Source organism: Triturus cristatus, chromosome 4_1 (assembly GCF_964204655.1).
Source record: "Triturus cristatus chromosome 4_1, aTriCri1.1, whole genome shotgun sequence".
Lineage (NCBI taxonomy): Eukaryota > Metazoa > Chordata > Amphibia > Caudata > Salamandridae > Triturus > Triturus cristatus.
The window spans coordinates 413,670,103-413,688,964 of NC_140585.1; the positions used below are offsets into that span (position 1 = coordinate 413,670,103).

The 18,862-nt window shown below is 43.5% G+C and overlaps 1 protein-coding gene across 1 annotated transcript in view; it reads left to right on the forward strand.

Moving 5' to 3' along the window:
- The window catches only part of LGR5 (leucine rich repeat containing G protein-coupled receptor 5), an 829,784-nt gene that overhangs the window by 627,971 nt on the left and 182,951 nt on the right, over nucleotides 1-18,862 (forward strand). Inside the window, exon 14 of the mRNA XM_085652528.1 lies at nucleotides 3,062-3,133. Within this exon, the coding sequence (XP_085508654.1) occupies nucleotides 3,062-3,133 (72 nt within the window). The remainder of the gene's footprint in view (nucleotides 1-3,061; nucleotides 3,134-18,862) is intronic.

The window sequence follows — 18,862 nt, forward strand, 5'->3', positions numbered from 1 at the left end:
CATGGGCTCTGAAACGTGTAACTCAATGAAATGCATCTGAATGAAAATGCCAGTTTCCTTTTATTAAAAGAATCAGTGGAATTCATCTGCTTTTGGAGTGCGTCTTCAACTGGGGATGTTTTGTTGAAATATATATATATATATATATATATATATGAAACAACCAACACGTAAAACGTGTAAAGCGAAGAGCACTCAAAGCAAAATCCAGGGACGATGTTTCTTAAAGCATAGATGCTTTATTTAGCAAGTTCCCCCCGTGATTTCCCCGAAACGCTGACAGACGCGTTTCGCCGACTGGCTTTTTCAATGTCAGTTTCCTTTGTATACAGCGGGCACATTTAAACTTGAATCACATATCACATGACAAAAATATTGGCATAGAAGATGGACTAGCAGCAACATTGTTCGTAGTTTCATGGCGGCCATTTTATAACGACAAATATAGCCAAGTAAAGTGCCTTACATTAATGCAAACAATACATATAAAAGTTAAAATTAGAAGTTGGATGACAGTGCAGTATGGCAAATAACTCTTTTTGTATTTTCATGTCAAAGAGATTGGGGAGAGACACGTAAATGCAGAATGGCAATATTCCAAGCTCATATATATTGCCATTACGATGTGTTCTCAATACATCTAAACACCTTATATGTTGTTTCAGATTGGTGTCATGAGGGGCAAAGAGACAAACAAATAACAGTATTATTATTTTTAATTTATAAGTATAATTCATCTGTGTCTCGTGTTGCAAATAAGCCCCCCCTTTTTGGGCATCTCATCCGTGTTGCCTAGTCATCTGCTTATATGTGACAATAGAGCCCTGAATGGGCATAAAACCAACTACTGAGAGAGAGTACTAATGTTGATTGGGCCATAAAACAGAAAATAAGAAAACAGATTTTAATTATTTTTGTTTGGGAATAGATTTTAAAGCGGCAGACCCAAAAAGAGAGGGTATCTAAGATGTATTTCAAGAAGTACCCTTATGATCTTAGTATATCATCTACCTCATAAGTGAACCCATAGTTCCTCATCGTTGTTAAGCCCTATAGGGGTCTTGGTCTGCAGATCTATTATGTAGGTTGACTCTAGAATACGAAGTTTTGATCTATTATGTAGGTTGACTCTAGAATACATATATATATATATATATATATATATATATATATATATATATATATATATATATAATAAAATTGAAAAAACCATTGAAATTCACATTACAGGAACCTTATAGTTAGGAAATAACGTTAAAAAAACATAGAAATTCACAGAAATAAACAAAGGTTACAGCGATGTTATAGTTAGGAAGCAGAATTTAAAATAAACCTAAAAATGTACTGAACAAACAAAGGTTACAGGGGCGTTATAGTTAGGCTCAGATTTCACACATACAAAACCATAGAAATTCTGCAGTTATAGTTACCTGAGCTAACTATAACTTGTGCTCCTGTAAAGCACTGCTTATGACCTCGCATACTTCATCACTCATGACATGGTCAGTGGCATCACTGATGACATCTCAAATGGCTTTACTGATTAAATCATAAAGTGACTATGAGTGTTTTCTAAACGTTTCTAAGTGTTAAAGATATGTTCTAAGATACTACAAATGTATAATTAGTATACTTTGTGTACTACTAATGAATTATACTATTTGTAACACATATTATTGAAGGGCTGTGTGCATCCATGTGTAGTAGGTGTCTGAGTGGCTCTGAGTGTGTGAGTGGCTGTATGGGTGAGTGAGTGGCTGTGTGAGAGGCTGTGTAGGTGAGTGATGGGCTGTGTGAGTGGCTGTATGGGGGAGTATGTGGATGCATAAGTGGTGTATGGGTGAGTGAGTGGGTGTGTGTGACTGTATGGGTGTGAGTAAATGTGAGAGTGGCTGTTTGGGTGAGTGTGCTTGTGTGAGTGACTGTACAAGTGAGTGAGTACATGTGTTAGTATATGTATAAGGGAGTGGGTGTGAGCAACTGTATGTGTGAGTGAGTGAGTAGGTGTTTGAGTAGCTGTATAGGAGTGAGTCTGTGTATGATGTCATCAGTGATGTTATTTGAAATTTCATCAGTGATGTTATATGTGAGGTTATAAGCAGTGCATTGTGGAGGCATACATTATAGTCAGCTCAGGTAACTATAACTGCTGAATTTCTATGATTTTGTACAAGTGATATCTGAGCCTAACTATAACGTCTCTGCAACATTCGTTTTTGTTCAATCAGTGTTTTTATATATATATATATTTATTTAATTTTTAAATGCATCACCCACCAGAGGGTCGAAACTTTAAGATACCACAAGTACCAGCATGCTTTATGAATGTGTCCCATCTGGGCGGCCACTAGGGGTCAAAAACCTATAAAAGCTAAGCAATTGCTGTTGTGATGGATGCTGACAGGCTATACCTTTGAAAAATTTCAATGCTGAACGAAACGCGTCAGGATTTGCCTCGCAGAAATAAATTAATGAAGATTTTGCCTTGCTGTAATAAATGATTTATTCAATTCACCGCAGGAGTGCAACTCATTTCTTTCCCTGTGTGGAGAGAGTTCGTATGATATATATATATATATAGATATATATATATATATATATACACACACACACTTACATAAAGACACATATACTGACATGTGTGGTAAAGGCATCGTTGTAACGGCTGTTTCCCTGTTTATACGATGCAAATGTCATTTCCACACTGGTCATTGGTGCAAAATCCTCTGAATTATTGCCTGGTACAGGTGTGAAATTGCACAGAGGCATTGTTAACATTTGACAGCAGCAGTGCAATGTATGTGATTGTGTTCAAAATGTCTAACCCCAGCTACAAGTGGGTCTCAAGAAGAACCAATACACTGCTCAACTCCTCACATCCAAGAGGATCCTGCTACAGTAACATGTTCTCTGTAAAGTGCAGTGGTTTGGGGGCTAGATCTGCACTGTATCAAATAAGTAACTAAAAATGATAGCATTATATGTTTTGTTTTTGATACTGAGGATGGATCGAGAAAATGTCTCTCAATGTTTTGGTAATGGTTTCATTTCCTGTTCACAGGGATTTAGCTTGGAATAAAATTGCAATCATTCATCCCAATTCATTTACTTCTTTGCCATCTCTGACCAGACTGTAAGTATTTATTTGTTCATCTTTTCTGCCAAATATTTTGTTTAATAAATCACGTTGTGGTGGTATGTTGTACAGTGCCATGAGAATTGTGGAACATCATTAACGATAGAATAACCCATTCAGTTTGCATCCTCTCTTTGCCATCTGACTTCTTCTGGTTGAAGAATTACAAAATCTATTACCTTTCTATAATATGGGTTTCCACTTAGCTTGTGGCATCCTATACCATGTTATGACCTGTTCGCTTCAAACCCACTGTTATGCCCAAGTTTGGAACATTTCTCTCTACTCCTGTTGCCTACACTACAACACAGATTTTGACAGGTTGACAGAAACACACTGTGGGGTAAAGTTGCCCGATGGTGAATTTTTACTGTATTTCTGATAGCAATTCAAATCTGCATGGATCCCTGGGTTTGGACCAAGGTGGGGGCCAGCAGTACACAATCTAGGAACATGCACACAATCCAAGGGCCGAATCAGGGGTACAGAAATGCACCTCTATTGTTTTGCTTGGATTTTGCTGAACTGGGGGACGATCTGAGGACCTCATGCTCCTGTTCTCCTAAACTTGGAAGGACCCCAGTATGAAATATATAATAATATGTTGCTCTTTGGGCATATTGTTCTTGGCAGAAGAGTACATGTGTATTTTTTTATTGTTGAGAGTGTTTCCCTCCCAACTACTTAGGTGTATGACTGCTAGAGATGGCTTCGATAGGCGCCATCTTAGTAAACTGAAGCTACGAACCACACATTTGAACTTCATCCTTAAGTTGCTTTTTCATAAGTTAGCAAAACCTTCTGCTCGAAAATTATCATGGTAATCATGGTTACATTTAACCTCCATTCTTCAATCCATCCAAACATTGCTATCAGAGCTTTTAATGGGTGCTTGTCCAAATAGTTGAACCTTGCTGGAAGTATACCATTTAAGAATGTATTCCCACTAGCAAGAACTGCCAAGTAAGTGCAGAGTTGACTCGTGAACCAGTTTGTCCAGCATTCTTTGGCATTAAAAATGAGCTTTGTAAAATACCTCCATAGGACCAAACTTGCATGATGCTATTAAAGGTATGATTTGGAATGCAGTTGCTGCGTACCCAAAAGCTCGTAGAGAATACATGGTTAGTTATTTTCATCAGCCTTGTGATTGGATAAGATGTTGATGACACATGGGAAAGAGCAAACATCTACCAAGAATTTAATTGCACTGTTACAAGCAACTTAAGGTTGATATTGTACAAGTTAGGCATAGTTTTATTTGCTAAAGGGAGACTTGAGGTAGGTAATTGTTTCTTAGTAACAAATTCACTGTAGGAATATCTCCATTTACCACTATGATGCTCTCTCTGTTACAAAATAGTAGCTTTCTTGTGTGTCCTCTACACCAATGTGGGCATCCTATGCTAGTTTTAGAGCAATGTCTGAGCTTGTCGCTTATGTAGCATGGACAGATACAGTCATAAATATTGACTGCTTTCTGCCGAATGGTTTTGCTTGAGCTTTTAATTTGGTCTAAATCGCTAGTCATGGGGAGCTGTAGTTTGTAGCTGTATGGAGGCAATACAATAATGCCTGAATGATTGTATAATGCACAGCTATAGACATATGTTAATTGTTCAGCAATGCCCTTAGAAATGCTGTTGAATCGATGGGCACCAATTTGCACCAAAGTACGTGTTATTTTTATGATGAGTTGTGTATTTTCAACTAATTCATTTTAGTTTTTTTGATGGCTGCTAGCCCTATTTTTGTTTTTTGCAGTTTTAGGTGCGTCTGTTTTTCCTCTAGTTGTATTCTATGTTATACTTGTATGAAAATAACAGTGAAAAATCAACTCAACTGGTGCAGCCAGGGTGTTAAAATATGGGTTCCTTTACAAAAGGTTCTGGTACATTTGTTTTTTTATTTTCTGCTACTATTTAACATATTTCTCTATACGACCAAAAAGAGCTACTTAGGCACTTGTGTGAAAATACGTTTATCTATGGAATTTATAACCCCATTCTGTGTAATGATATAACAGAAAACATTTCTTAGCCATTATTTTAGGTCTGTTTATAGGCACTTTTAGCTGATGGCCAGAGCTCCCGTTCATAGCAGAAAAAGTAAAGAGAAGGGCACACAGATGATGGGAATGTTGATCAGTATTTTTGGCATGTCAGCATATGATTAGCTATCAGTGGTGTATTTTCACCAAAAGAGTGCTTTAGTTGCTGTGCATGGAGAAGAACAGGTGTTATTTACTAAAAATGTGCGCTGGGATTGCTTCTCAAAAGGGACACAAATGGGTGCAAAATTTTATTTTGAATTCTACTTTCTAGCTCAAAACTTATTTGGCGCTGGAAAGTCACCTATAAGTAATAACTGCTTTTCATTACTTAGGTCAAGGGAGTTTTCCATTGGGGTTCCCATGCATCAAACCATGATTTTTGATGTAAAACCCTAATCTGATAGAGACTTCTAGCCGCAGATTCCTTAGACTTTGAATTGAATTCTCCCCAGGCATCAGACTGGATCCGGAACTTTTTCAGCTGTACCTCTGTACGCCGGGGGATGGCGTTGTACAGCTCGGTGATGACGTCGACTCCGGTTGTGATGTCAGTGAAGCTATCCAAGTCCCCTCTGGTGCGCGGACGTCAGTTTCTTCTTTTCTGTGGTGTAACGCAGAGCGTATCTCTGGATGTTTTTTAGCCTTGCTGTGAAGATTTTTCAGTCAGAAAAAGTGTGCAGAGCTCTCTGTGCCTAGGGATTTAAATTTTGTGGGTCTTGTGCTTGGCATATGTCGTGTACGGATCCTCATGCTATCTTCATGTGGTGCTGGGGTGATCAACACGACGTTGAAGAGTGCAAGGCCTGCTAACGGCCGAAACCGAAGACATGCGGGATACGGAGCCACTCCAGAGGCCGTTCCTATGAGTGTCGCGTTACATCCCGTGAACGATGTCAGCGGTCCAAGTCCCCATCCACGTCTCATGGTAAGCATTGTTGTAAGCGATTGAAGTCGCAGCTTTCTAGGGCTTCTTCATCTCATGACGTGGTTTTAGGAGGCCCCTCACACCCTTGTGCTGAGGACTCGTGCAAGAGTCACTACCGCGCCTCCCTTCATTCCATGGAGCTGGGGCAACTTGGGCCCAGATGAAAGAGTATTATGTTGCTCTCCATGTCTTCTTTGGGCCCTCACCTTAATCTGTAGCTCCTTCGGGCCCCAAGAAGTTGATGGGTACAGTGGCTGCGTCTTCGCCAATGGATTCCTCCTGGGCTATGGTCATGCCCTTAAGGACACAGGCTCACACATGTGGCACTGACTGACTCCTCAACGATGTCTGTTGTTCCTCAGGAAAGCGTTCTGGTGGTGCTGTAAGGCTCCAAAATGGAGTCGATGTACGAAACTGCATAGAGTCTTGAGTTGTCGACATCCCCTCAACTCATTTTGTCCACTACACCATTGGCGTTGACCAATGCCCTTACATTTTCTGATCCCGACGTCGATACGGTGCAGTGCCAGTGTCGATCAACGTCGTTTGCAGAGCCGGTAATTCAGGGTTCTTTGGAGTTGATTGAAGGAAATGAGAAAGAGGTTTCCTTGATGCAACCTGTGAATCCACCCCTATTATGGATAGCTGGATTTCAAAGTTAGGCGAAACAAGTGGGTTAGAGTCTTCCACTGCTTTTAGCCTTCTATCTCCTCCTGGCCTTGAATCAGAGGCCAGCTTTTAGTTGGCGGATGTGCTAAGAAGGGTTGCAGATGTTTTAAATTTGACTCTGATTGAGGTTCTTCATCCGGATCAGTGAGGGATTGTACCAGTGCTAACCTTTTGGTCCCCTGGGCTGTGGGGGGCCGCAGGGCACCCTGCATTTAACATATCAGCCCCGGGGAGGTGGCGGTCCCCGGGGCTGCTTGGGGGGCAGGAGCCCCCTCATGCAATCATTTAAAAAATAAAGCCCAGGGGAATTAATTAACATAGCCCTGGGGAGGTGGCGTACCTGGGGCTGCGGGGGGCCCTTATGGCCCCCGCATTTAATGAACATAGCCCTGGGGAGGTGGTGGTCCTCGGGCAACGGGGGCCTGCATGTATTTAGATCATTGCCCCTAAGACCTGGCCCAGGCGGAGACCAAATTAAAGGAAGAGTTTTTTTTTTTTTTTTTTTTTTTTTTTTTAAATCGGACGGATTCGCAGTTCTAACGCGAATCCTGCCGAAAAGAAAAAAAAGAAAATGCTTTTTTTGGCCCTGGGGACAGGGACCCCCTGAGCAGGCCTAGAAGGTCAGGGTGTTTCTAGCCTGCCCCTTTTTCTTAATGTTTAACTTTTTTAACCTTTTTCCTTGTGACTCAGTTCAACCGAGTCACATAGCTGCCAACACTTCCCGGTTGAAACTCTTGGCAGCCAATCTGATTGCAGGTTGGACATCGGGAGTGTTTGCGGATCCTCCGTGGCCATATTTGTATATCTGAGAAATGTTTACATTTCTCAGAAACTACTGAACGGATTTACACCATTTAACAAAAAGAGTGCTTTCTGAACCAAGAGCAACCTATTTGCCAAATTTGGTGTAATTCCATTCAGCAGTTCGGGCTGTAGCTGTGTCTAAAGTTTCCTATGGAAATTTAAATGCAGAAAACGTGTTTGGGATCCCGCTTTTTCTTGGACCCCGCTTGACGAATCACCCCGAAACTTTAAACACAGTAGGTTTTGAAAATTTCGCAAAGATTTGACAAACGGCCCCAAAGATATTGGCAAATCAAAAACGCTTTTCTTGTGGAAACTAGGTCCTAACTATAACTACCTACTGGCAATATATATATATATATATATATATATATATATATATATATATATATAGATCAATCAGCTCCGGTCCCATCTGCAGCTTGCTGAACTCCTAAGGTGGGTGCCTCTATGATCGTGAGGATAGGACTCACGTTTAATATAACAGCTCCAGCACATGCAGGGCACTCATGGGGTAGCTAGTAGCTTTCCTCAGTGCTAAAAGTGTATTTACTTTCAGAAAAGTGTTCAATTTTAAATGGTAAATACTGTCTCCTCATTGGTGAATTCAGGGTAGTGACAAACAAGAAAGGACTGCAAAAATGTTCTTTGTATTCCGGCTGCCATACTAGTAAGGTAATTTGTCAATATACATTTTTATATATTGCCATATTGACTTTAATGCCACAATGTGTTCTTAGGTTGAAAAATAAAAAGGCACAAATCCTTCTTACTTTCAAAGCATGTCACCTTGTATGTCAGTCCCATCTTCTATCTCAGCCACACTGTCGCTGTGCGTTGCACACCCCTCGCCAGGCCACCGGATTTTGCATCAAGATTCCTCCGCAGGCAGCAGTGCAATTACTGCATGCCATGAATTTGAATACTCACAATCCTTTGATAGACTAAAATGTCTTTCAGAGATGGTTCCGGCAGTATGTTAATAAATTACAGCTCCGGTCCCATCTGCAGCTTGCCGAACCCTTAAGACGGGTGCCTCTATGATAGTGAGGATGGGACTCACGTTTAACATAACAGCTCCAGCACATGCAAGGCACTCACGAAGTAGCTTATAATACACTTTATTAACTGCTGATGAGTTTCAGCCAGTAGCTTTCCTCAGTTCTTAAAAACTGTGGGGTATATTCTCAAGAACGTGTGATAACTATCGCAAAAGTTACTGAACGCAACCCTCAACATCGCAGTCCATCACGGGAAATGTATGCCATGTTAACCAGGTATTCACAACATGGCAGTACCATGCGATAGTCACTAGATAACGCGTCAACTGGCCACGATAAAACCAACGCCACGCCGCAAAAATGCGAAAAGCGAACGCAATAAATCCTGCAATGAGGCCAATCGCGGTACAAAAATCACCGAAAACCAGCGACCGGCCTGCAAATTCCACGCGTTTGGCAGGAAAGTGCAACATAAAAGCAGAGTAAACAAACGGTGAGATGACAACCTGTGAGCACAAGCCCACAGCTGTGACGCAGAACAAATGACCATTGTCTAAATCAGATAGGCTTTCCCCACAAACAGCCACAATGCACATAGACATGCATTCAGTATGTAACCTGTTCCAATGCGGAAACAAACATGGTACACACTGTGAAACCGCATCTTCCCCTCACATTGCAGAGGTACAAACAACACCCCCTGCACACCGACGAGCCCTCGACATGACCAAACAAGAATGAAAGCACGGTCTAATGCAGGGGCCGTCACTCCCCCTTACGCACATATTGCCAATTTCGTGGGCCTTGAGTCACAGGGTGCATCCCTGCATCATGGCGGCACATATCAGAGCACAAAAGAATCCCTGTTGTCACCTGTAGGCCACAAATGACAGCCAAAATGGAATGATATGTGACATGTGAAATGCCGAAGAGTGGGATATCCTAACAACTGTGACACACAGAACTGGCAGTTAGAATACGTGACACCATGAACAGCCTCACTGCACAGAGGTGACACACCCAACATCCATCAACAAATCCCTCAATTGACAGCACAACATGTTGCACCCACACTTGTCTGAGTGTAGTGCCTGTACAGATGAGTGACATGCATGCAGGGAATGTGTATTGGAATGCTTTTATTAGCACTTGCAGTGCCTGTGGCAGTCAACGTACTGTGCTATTACTGCGAAGGACCCACACAATGTGACATCAACCAGAGAAGAAACTGTCAATGATGTAGTCCCTACGGGCTATTCCTGCTGCGGCTGCAGTGAGGTGTGGTCCACCTGCCTTATCTTCATCATCATCGTCTGGTGCATCTGGCACTCGTATCCATGGGGCTTTGCTGTGTACACATATGTTGTGCAACACACAACATGCAACGATCATCTTGCACACGAGGTCTGGGCTGTACAGGAGCTTACCACCTGTGATGTCCAGGCACCTGAAACGTGACTTCAACACGCCAAATGTGTGTTCCACGATGCCCCTGGTGCGTTTGTGTGCCAAATTGTACTGCCTCTGGGCCTGTGTGTTCGGGGCTCGGAGGGGTGACATCACCCAAGCGCAGAGTGCATATCCTTGGTCACCTGTGACAGTACAGAGCGACATGAGTCACAACTACATACTGCATGATATGTTGGCAGGCGCACTGGTTCATTGGTGTGTGATATTTGTGACTTAGTGAGTCCTGTATGACATGTATTGCATGTTGCAAATGAGCTGCATCACTGTGTACTACGTAGCCTCACTGCTGCACATCCCCCCCGAGCACATTCACTTGTGTGCGCAGTGCGATTACATCACATGCACCCCTACGGCACACCATTGACATGCTTGTCTGCGCATGTCTACAAGCCAGAGTAGGACACAGTGATGATGCTGCGCAGAATGTGGCCGGCCATGTGTGTGTAGGCCCATTGCAAGGACAGTGCTGACACAGATGTAGAGCACTATCCACGTCTGTGATGCCTGACCCCGAGCGGGCATGCCCTCCCCCATGTACTCCTTACCACGCACACCGAGGACGTGCCACATAGCAACATTGCTGATTGCGTGATGGGTGGCGCAGACACTACAACAGAGACAGACGCATCAGCCGCATTCTTGGCAAGGCCCACACTGAACCACACCCAGATCCACGTGTGGAGGAGCCACACCTCTACGCAGTACTGTCGTATGCCTGTCTACCCTGCTTACGCTCACATAAAGATACGACCTGGTTACATGTCTCAGGTCTACACCACTGCCTGCAGTGACATGGTTGCGCGCGCTGTACACAGCACAATGTACTGTGGAATGTCCCCGGTCCCACATGCATATATAATGACCACAAGGACACACTGAGTGAGTTTCTGGGACTGGCTACGGGCATGTGCACCAGACCCCTTTTATTGCCAAGGTCACATCTCCAGTGATGCCTGTACTTGATGGGTGTTGGGTAGTGTAAGCCACCACTCAGGGGTTGGTTGGTGGTGGCAAAAACCACAACAGTGAGCAGACAATCAGCAGTACAAGGTACCGACATCATGGGTCCCTGACTTGAGCAGCACAGAGTTTGTGGCCCCGGATACACAGCTGCCGGCACAGGCACACCGCCACGGGACGGTGACTTGCGGTGCACTGAGGTAAGGCCACGTGAGCTGAGCGTTTACTCGTCCATGTCCAAGGTGAATGTCACGGAGGGTTGCGAGGGACAGTTTAAGGTGTCCCTCCAGGGCATGATGCCAAGGGCAGAAGCAAGCAGGAACAGGCAAATTGCGGGGTTGAATGCTACAGACTCCACATTTCCACCTTGTCAGTATCAGCTACAGATAGATTAAGACAACCTCCAGCCCATGGGCCCAGACGCCACAGACGTACAGACAGATATCGACCATGAATTTCAGGGCACACACTCAGGGGCAACAGAGCTGGAAGGGGATGCAGTATGCGATGAGGCCTGTACAATGACATGGACTCTGACATGTAGAGGGCATGACTCAGTTCCAAATGTGTGACCTACTAGTCCTCTGTGTATGCCGGTGGAGTACGTTAACGAGAAAGGAGTACTGCGGGCCTGTGTCGCGGAGGCCGTGATGGTCTGAGGAGGCTGCCAATGTCGCGGGCCTTGGGCTTGGAGCTTACACCGGCACGTGGTGGGCCATTTTCGACACACCCCGGTGTCGGCAGCTGGGCATTGAGGACTGGGTGCGCAGGGGCGGGCAAGACTGGTTTGGGAACTAGCTGCCTGGAGTGCATCAGGCCCACAGGATCTCAGGCAACAACGCTCACGGCATCGGCCTTGCGGCTAAGAGATACTTGGCTTTTCACTAGTGAGGTGACAGTTGGGCTGGTCGACGGGGATGCTCTTGACTTCTCCATTGTTCTGTCTCCACACTTTACATTGGGTGGCACATTGGTCTACCGCCTCCCCGGCTCGTCGAGCGCTCTTTTGAAGAGTCTGGATGACATTATTGTCCCTCGTGCTCTCCGCTTTACATACTTTCTCCTGGTGGGTGATATTAACATCCATTCGGACTGTCCCGGGTCCCCGGGCACTAAGGAACTAATCGATCTTCTTGGCGCAACTAACTCAGTGGTTGAAAGTTCCTTCCCACTCAGGTGGCCATACGATCGACCTGGTGTGTTCCAACTTTGCACTATCTATAGAGAACCCTATCCAGGTTACTTGGTCTGACTATTTTCTGGTCCTTTTTTCCTGGCCATTGGGGTCGCCGATGCCCCCCAGTGCCTCGGTTCAATGCAAACCTCCACCGAAAATTGAAATCCCAGCCCTTTATACGGCCCTCTCACTCTCCTGCCCGGTGCTTTCTAGTGACCTGGATGTGGCGGTTGATGGCTTTGCTACTTGGATTAAGCAGGGTGTCAGCTCTGTCTCTCACCCTAACTCTAAAAAACAGCCGCACTCCTCTCCATATCGCACCCTACTGGTGCACTAAGAAAGCTCAAATTGGGCTGTAAGAAACTGGAACGCCAGTGGCGCTCTGAGTATTCTCCATCAGCAAAATCTGCCTTGCGTAAAGCTCAAAGCAACTACTATACGGCCATTAAATTGGCTAAGAGTAGCTTCTATGCAGATCGCATTGCTAAAGCAAAAACAATGGTAGAGGGATCTTCTCCATTGTCAGAAGCTTTTTGACACCCTACGCCAAACAAGCGGCTTCTCCCACATCACTTCAATGGTGTGAGGAACTTTCCTCCTACTTCATTGGGAAAATACAAGCCATACAAGATAGTGTGATGAAGAATATTCAGGGACTTGGTGTTCCCCACCATCTGCCCTACACCCCTCCGCCCTCAGCGCCGCCTATATGCACCGGCTTTTCCCCTGCAATTGGGTCAGATATATTGACTATTCTTAATACCCTTAAATCAGGCTCACCTTCTGACCCATGCCCTGCCAGAGTACTGGCAGGAGTAGCCGAGGCCGTCTACCCTGAAGTAACATCAATTATTAATCTGTCTTTGTGCACGGCGCGGGTCCCTCTGCTTTGGAAGCAGGCTAAATTATTGCCACTCCTTAAGAAGCCCTCATTAGATCCGTTACAAGCGGCTAACTATCGTCCCATCTCTCTTCTTCCAGCCCTGTCCAAAGTTTGTGAAAAAGTCGTCTTCCGTCAGCTGGATACTTTTATCGAAAACTCCGGCGCCCTTCATCCGGCTCAATCCGGATTTAGGAAAATTTATAGTACTGAGACGGCTTTAGAAATGGCAGAAACAATTAGGGAGTGCCTGGACGCGGGCGGCAGGACAGCTTTGATACGGTACCCCACCATCTTCTATTTACCCACCTTGCTAACATCGGCATCGCAGGCTCTGCCCTGGATTGGCTTAAATCTTTTTTGGAAGATCGCTCCCAGCAGGTTTGGTCACCTCCGTTTTCTTCAGCTGCCAGGAAAGTGTCTACGGGAGTACCGCAAGGCTCTTCTTTGAGCCCACTACTCTTTAACATCTATCTGACACCTCTTATTTACCTGGCAGAGGAGCTGGGGGCAAAAATAATTGCCTACGCCGATGACACCCAGCTCCTATTTACTTGGAAATATGACGACCTGTCAACTTCTCTGGCGCAGACCTGCCTTTCCTCCGTGTTTCAGTGGCTGGCATGTGCCCAACTGAAGTGCAATGAGGATAAGTCGGAGGTCCTTCTATATGGCTCTTTTCCATCTGCCTTCCAAGAAAATATGTGGCCGCCTGACTTCCCTCGCCCAAAGTCAGTAGGTGTGCCTGCTAAGAAGCTTGGGATCTGGTTCGGTGACGACCTTCGCTTTTCAGTGCAAGTCAAGAAACTCACCGGTGTCTGTTTTGGCACTCTTAAATCTCTTAGAGGGTTTTTTCCCCTACTTCCCAAGCATGCCAAGGAAACAGTCGCTCGGGCACTTATTCTCTCTCGCTTGGATTATGCCAACGCCCTTTATTGTGGTATCCCTGGTTATTTGTTGAGTAAATTGCAAACGATACAAAACGCCACGGCCAGACTTCTATTTAACACCTCTAGAAGATCTAGCGTGAGACAGTATTTGCGTGACCTGCATTGGCTTCCAGTGGCCCAAAGAGTGCAATTTAAAGTCCTTACGGTAGCTCACAGAGCTCTGCATGGTTTGGGCACTTTATACATCAGGAAGCAGTTCTGCTTCTACGTCCCCAGCAGAGCTCTGCGCTCAGCCACCCAACATCGGATGACCATTCCCCGATTTCACAGGTCCCGGTTGGGACGTCAGTCCATCTCTGTCAAAGCTGCTCTGGCTTGGAATTCTCTCCCTTTAGAAATACGAAGTATTCAGGATTTTGGACCCTTCAAGAAACGGCTTAAAACTTTTCTTTTTAACTAGCTGATCCATGCATTCTACTCTCCAAGGTTTCTGATAACTGCTTGCGCCAGGATACTCTTGAGTAATTGAGCGCGCTATAAAACCCTTTATAACATAACATAACATAACATCAATGGGTTTATTCATCTTGATGTTAATCAAATAGGTCGTGGAAGTCCTTTTTGGATTTTGAAGGAACAGTTTCCATCAAGATTTTCTTTACTGTTGTAGAGAATGCGGTTTACATGGCATTTGTTTTGGCTTTGGCCCTTCTGGTTCTGGAGTTCACGTCCCCTTGTGGTTAATTGCTAATGGCTGACAGTTGTCGGATGTTTTTTGATAAGATATTATCCTACTTCCCTTAGGCTTGGTTTTTCCCATGCCTGGGGAGTTGTTTCTTATTTACATTCTCTGTGGTCATTGCCACGGTTTTTATAAAAAGCCCAAACTCTTTTTCATCTAGTTCCTACACATGCATCTGGTTGATTGTTGATTGTGTCTGGCTGGTTCTCGTTGAGAAATTTTGTAGGGTTAGGTCGCATACCCTCCTCCGTTGGGTATAGCTATGACATTTATTTCAAAAGTTAAGGAATCTGCTACTTGATGCCTCTATCAGATGAACAAGTTACTTACCTTAGATAACGTATTATCTGGTAGAGACATAGTCTAGCCCCACTGTGAACGATCTGTAGTGTCGGACCATTGGGTCTTACTCCATTATCTTTACTTAGTATTGCTATAATTTTTTTATTGATTGCTTCGTTATTTTGCGAACGACCTATGATGTAGCAGTTATCCCCTTTTCAGTATTGATTTTATAAACCGATGATCATTGTCTCATGCAGTGGTATGACTCAACAAACCATTTGGTCTTGCCTCACAGGTCTAGTCTTGGTATCACCATACCATTCATTTCCTTTGGTGAGTGATCAGTAAGGTGATGGTAGATACACCAGTGCGCAGTTTCTTGTAGCTTGTGAATCGTCGTTTTATGTAAGGTCTTTTCCTTAGTCTTTGTCTGGTATTATCATACCATTTATTGTTACTTTCTAATTTTTGCTTTAAGGTTTCTTTGATCTTTTTGGCACACTGTTTCCACAGCCAGTTTCTATAGAGGCTCCTAATTGGCTCCTAATTGTGGCGCGGAAGGTTTCACAGAAGAAACGGACGTCTGCACGAACTGGAGGTAAGTGGATGTCATCACAGAGCCAGATGACGCCGTCCCCCGACACGCAGAGGTACTGCTGAAGAATATTTGGATCAAGTCTGATGCCGGGGAGAATTCAATTAAAAAGTTAAGGAATCTGCGGCTAGCCTGTATCTCTACCATATAATGCGTTACCGAAGGTAAGTAACTCAACAATGGCATTATCGAGAAGAAATGCTTTGAGATCTCCAATCTTTCCCGGCTTTGCATGTGTGCGGCACTGTACAGCACACATACACAGTGGGAAAAGTGTAAATGTTAGTCTAATCATTGTATTTGGTAGTGGAAGAGTATTTCGAGATTGCAGTCATGCGCAGTAGGTTGTAATTTGCAAATTATCTCATCAATATTGATGAGGTAGGTACCATTGTGACCCCCTATTATCTGATATTTCGTGCACAAACCAATTAATAAATATGTTGGATCGCAACATATTATTGGACTCGCAAAATATCTGTGCCTATATTGCAGCCCCAATTTGCAAATCTAATATTTGCACTTCTGGATCCAGGTCCATAATAACAACCCTTCACAGTTATGGACAGATGTGACAAACAACATACATTTTTTTCTACATTTGAACCAACAGAGGTGGTTCTAGCAAGAATGTTTTTTCTATTTTTTACAAATATTTTGTCTGGATCATCAGACCAAAGCAAGGCTTCATCACTTGGGGGCAAAAAACAAAAACAACATATTTTTAGTAGATGGCTTCATGGGCGACTATCTGGTTATCATGAGCAGTGGCAGTCGGCTCACCCATAAAAATTATTTACCCACAGAAATATTTTGGCCACACTGAATGCAATATAACCCAATTCAGAATTCTGCAGGGTACAAGTCTATGGTTTATCATCAACAACTTCTGACTAAAGTTCATCTCCAGGAGCCAGCTTGTACTACAGAGCGGTGTAAGATGTAGAAGCTCCCTGTCACAAGTACACAAAACTGCTCTTTTTGCCATCTTCTTTTAGCTGCTTTGAACTACCAGGAATGCCATGCACTCAGCTGCTTACGTATCCTGAAAGTTAAAAGGAGTAATTCATCCTGTTCCTCTGCTGGATTCCTTTTTACATATTTTGCATGTGAACTTCTATGCAAAGACCTTCTTCTCATCGGATGAAATTGAGAATTCCTAAACAATCGATTCTGGGAGGCCTCTGCTTTCCGCTTGCTGATCTTGAGGGTCTTGAGGATCAGTGTGATTTCCCCATATGCCATTCTTGCAGTTATTTTTGGTGTGATTCCCAATTAAAAAAAGAGGCAAGTCCAAAATAAAATAAGGACAGATGGCACAAGTGGTGAGTCTAGTTTTAGCTAAATCCCTAATGCGGGAAATGGGACTGAAACTACTTCAAATTGGCTGAAAAGAGTTATGCTTTTTTTCATACTAAGTACTTGCAGCCAACAAGTGTTTCCCCCCTTACAGTGCCTGCGTGGTGGGGGCTTTCTCAAGACTTTTTTCATTTGCTGTAGAACTTGATATGCCCTAGTTATTGGTCAAAAGTAGCATCCTTGATAAGTCTGTTATACCGTAAGAAACTTGCCTCTGTGTCAAGAAGTAGTGTTTCGGTCTCTGCGGTCCTGAATGACACAACGGTTTCTTCTCCGGCCTGAGCTCCTAGTTCTTTGGGCCTGTCAGCAATCCCCTAGCCTCAAACTGGACAGAAAATGACCCATTCATACTAAACTAAACTATTTTGATTTTAAACGTCCATGTAATAGGGTACCTTGTTTATGACTCGTACCAGGCACCGGAGAAGGCGTTGCGAGAGTGTGAATGTGAAAACATGATCACATATCCCTATATATTTCATAGTTTTAGTGTTTTACACGTGTGACAAAGAGTGCAACAATATATTTTATAAACAAAATTAACAAATATGGATGTTCTTTCTTATGTTTTGGAGTATCCATTAACCTCAAATATAGTTGCTAAATTTCTTGGCTCTAGTAGGCCCAAAAGCCATGTTAATCAAGGTTGTACATTTGCACATTTTTGCAAAAGATAACCTTGCTTTTACTCCTGTCAACTGGATGTGGAGGTCAGTACTGTATTTATGGATCATATCTCCCCCTCCCCCATAAAGGGATCAGCCTGTTAAACACCTAACCTGCCCCACAAATTCAAGTCAAGAGCTTGCCACCCATGCATTAGCCACTAACAAAACATGTTCTGCCATGCCCCATGGACAAAGCTCTGTAGTGTGTTTAAATACAGTACGCACATTCTGGAACTGAGCAGAAAGGCATACAATCTTCAAATCACGCTTACAACCACACTGTGTTAAACCATTTGTAAGTGGGTCACCTATACATGTACATTCTTCAACAATGTATAATGTCTCAAAATATTCAGGGAAGTTATATAGCTCCAGTTGAAGTTTATGTAGATACTGTTTATAGCACTTTTTGACAACTATTAAACATGGGCGTGTGCCAAGACTTCCACGGGTGGAGGGAGACTCTTGTAAACATAAAGTTTAGCTTTTCTATTACAGGCATGGATCAAAGTCTCAACCTATTTGAAGCATGCCGCTACAACCCGCACCAGTTAAGCTCAGTCATTATCTTGTTTATGATGCAGTACTGCATGCACTCAAAGCTTTCTGGTTGATAAAATGTGCACCACAAAGCTTTTAGCACAGTGAACCAGACTTGGGCTCAGGGTTGTGCTATTTCTCTTCTGTCCATGCACACGTGCACAAAGTAATTATATAGTGTATATGATTGTAGGCCCTTTACTACCAACTTTCTTTTTTTAAACAATCTTAGAGTGTATGGGTAATGTGAAAAGTGGTATCATTGTTGATATCATCAGTGATGTCATCAATAAAGGTCAATAGTGATGTCATCAATGATGTCTTTTAACATGTAATATGTGAGCAGATAAGAAGGGAATAACTGGGGCGCGAATTATAGTTAGTTCACTGAACTATAACTAGCAAAATTCAGTGTTTTTTATTTGTAAACATAAGAGCTGGTATTATTTCAATACCGAACTATAACATCACTTTAACCTTTAGTTTTTTCAGTGATTGTTGGACTTGGCCCTTTTTGGCAGGTTCACCCCTAAACTTTTTGCCTTTCCTGTGACCTGGTATTGGTGGTCCAGTGTAAAGTGTGTGCGCTCTCTGAGTGCGTGTGGTGAGATTGGCCTGCCCTCTCATAGAAATGCATGGGGGATATGTGTGTCCATGGTAATTCCTGGTATGAGAGGAGTGCAGGGGCGGGTTTAGTATGTATAAACT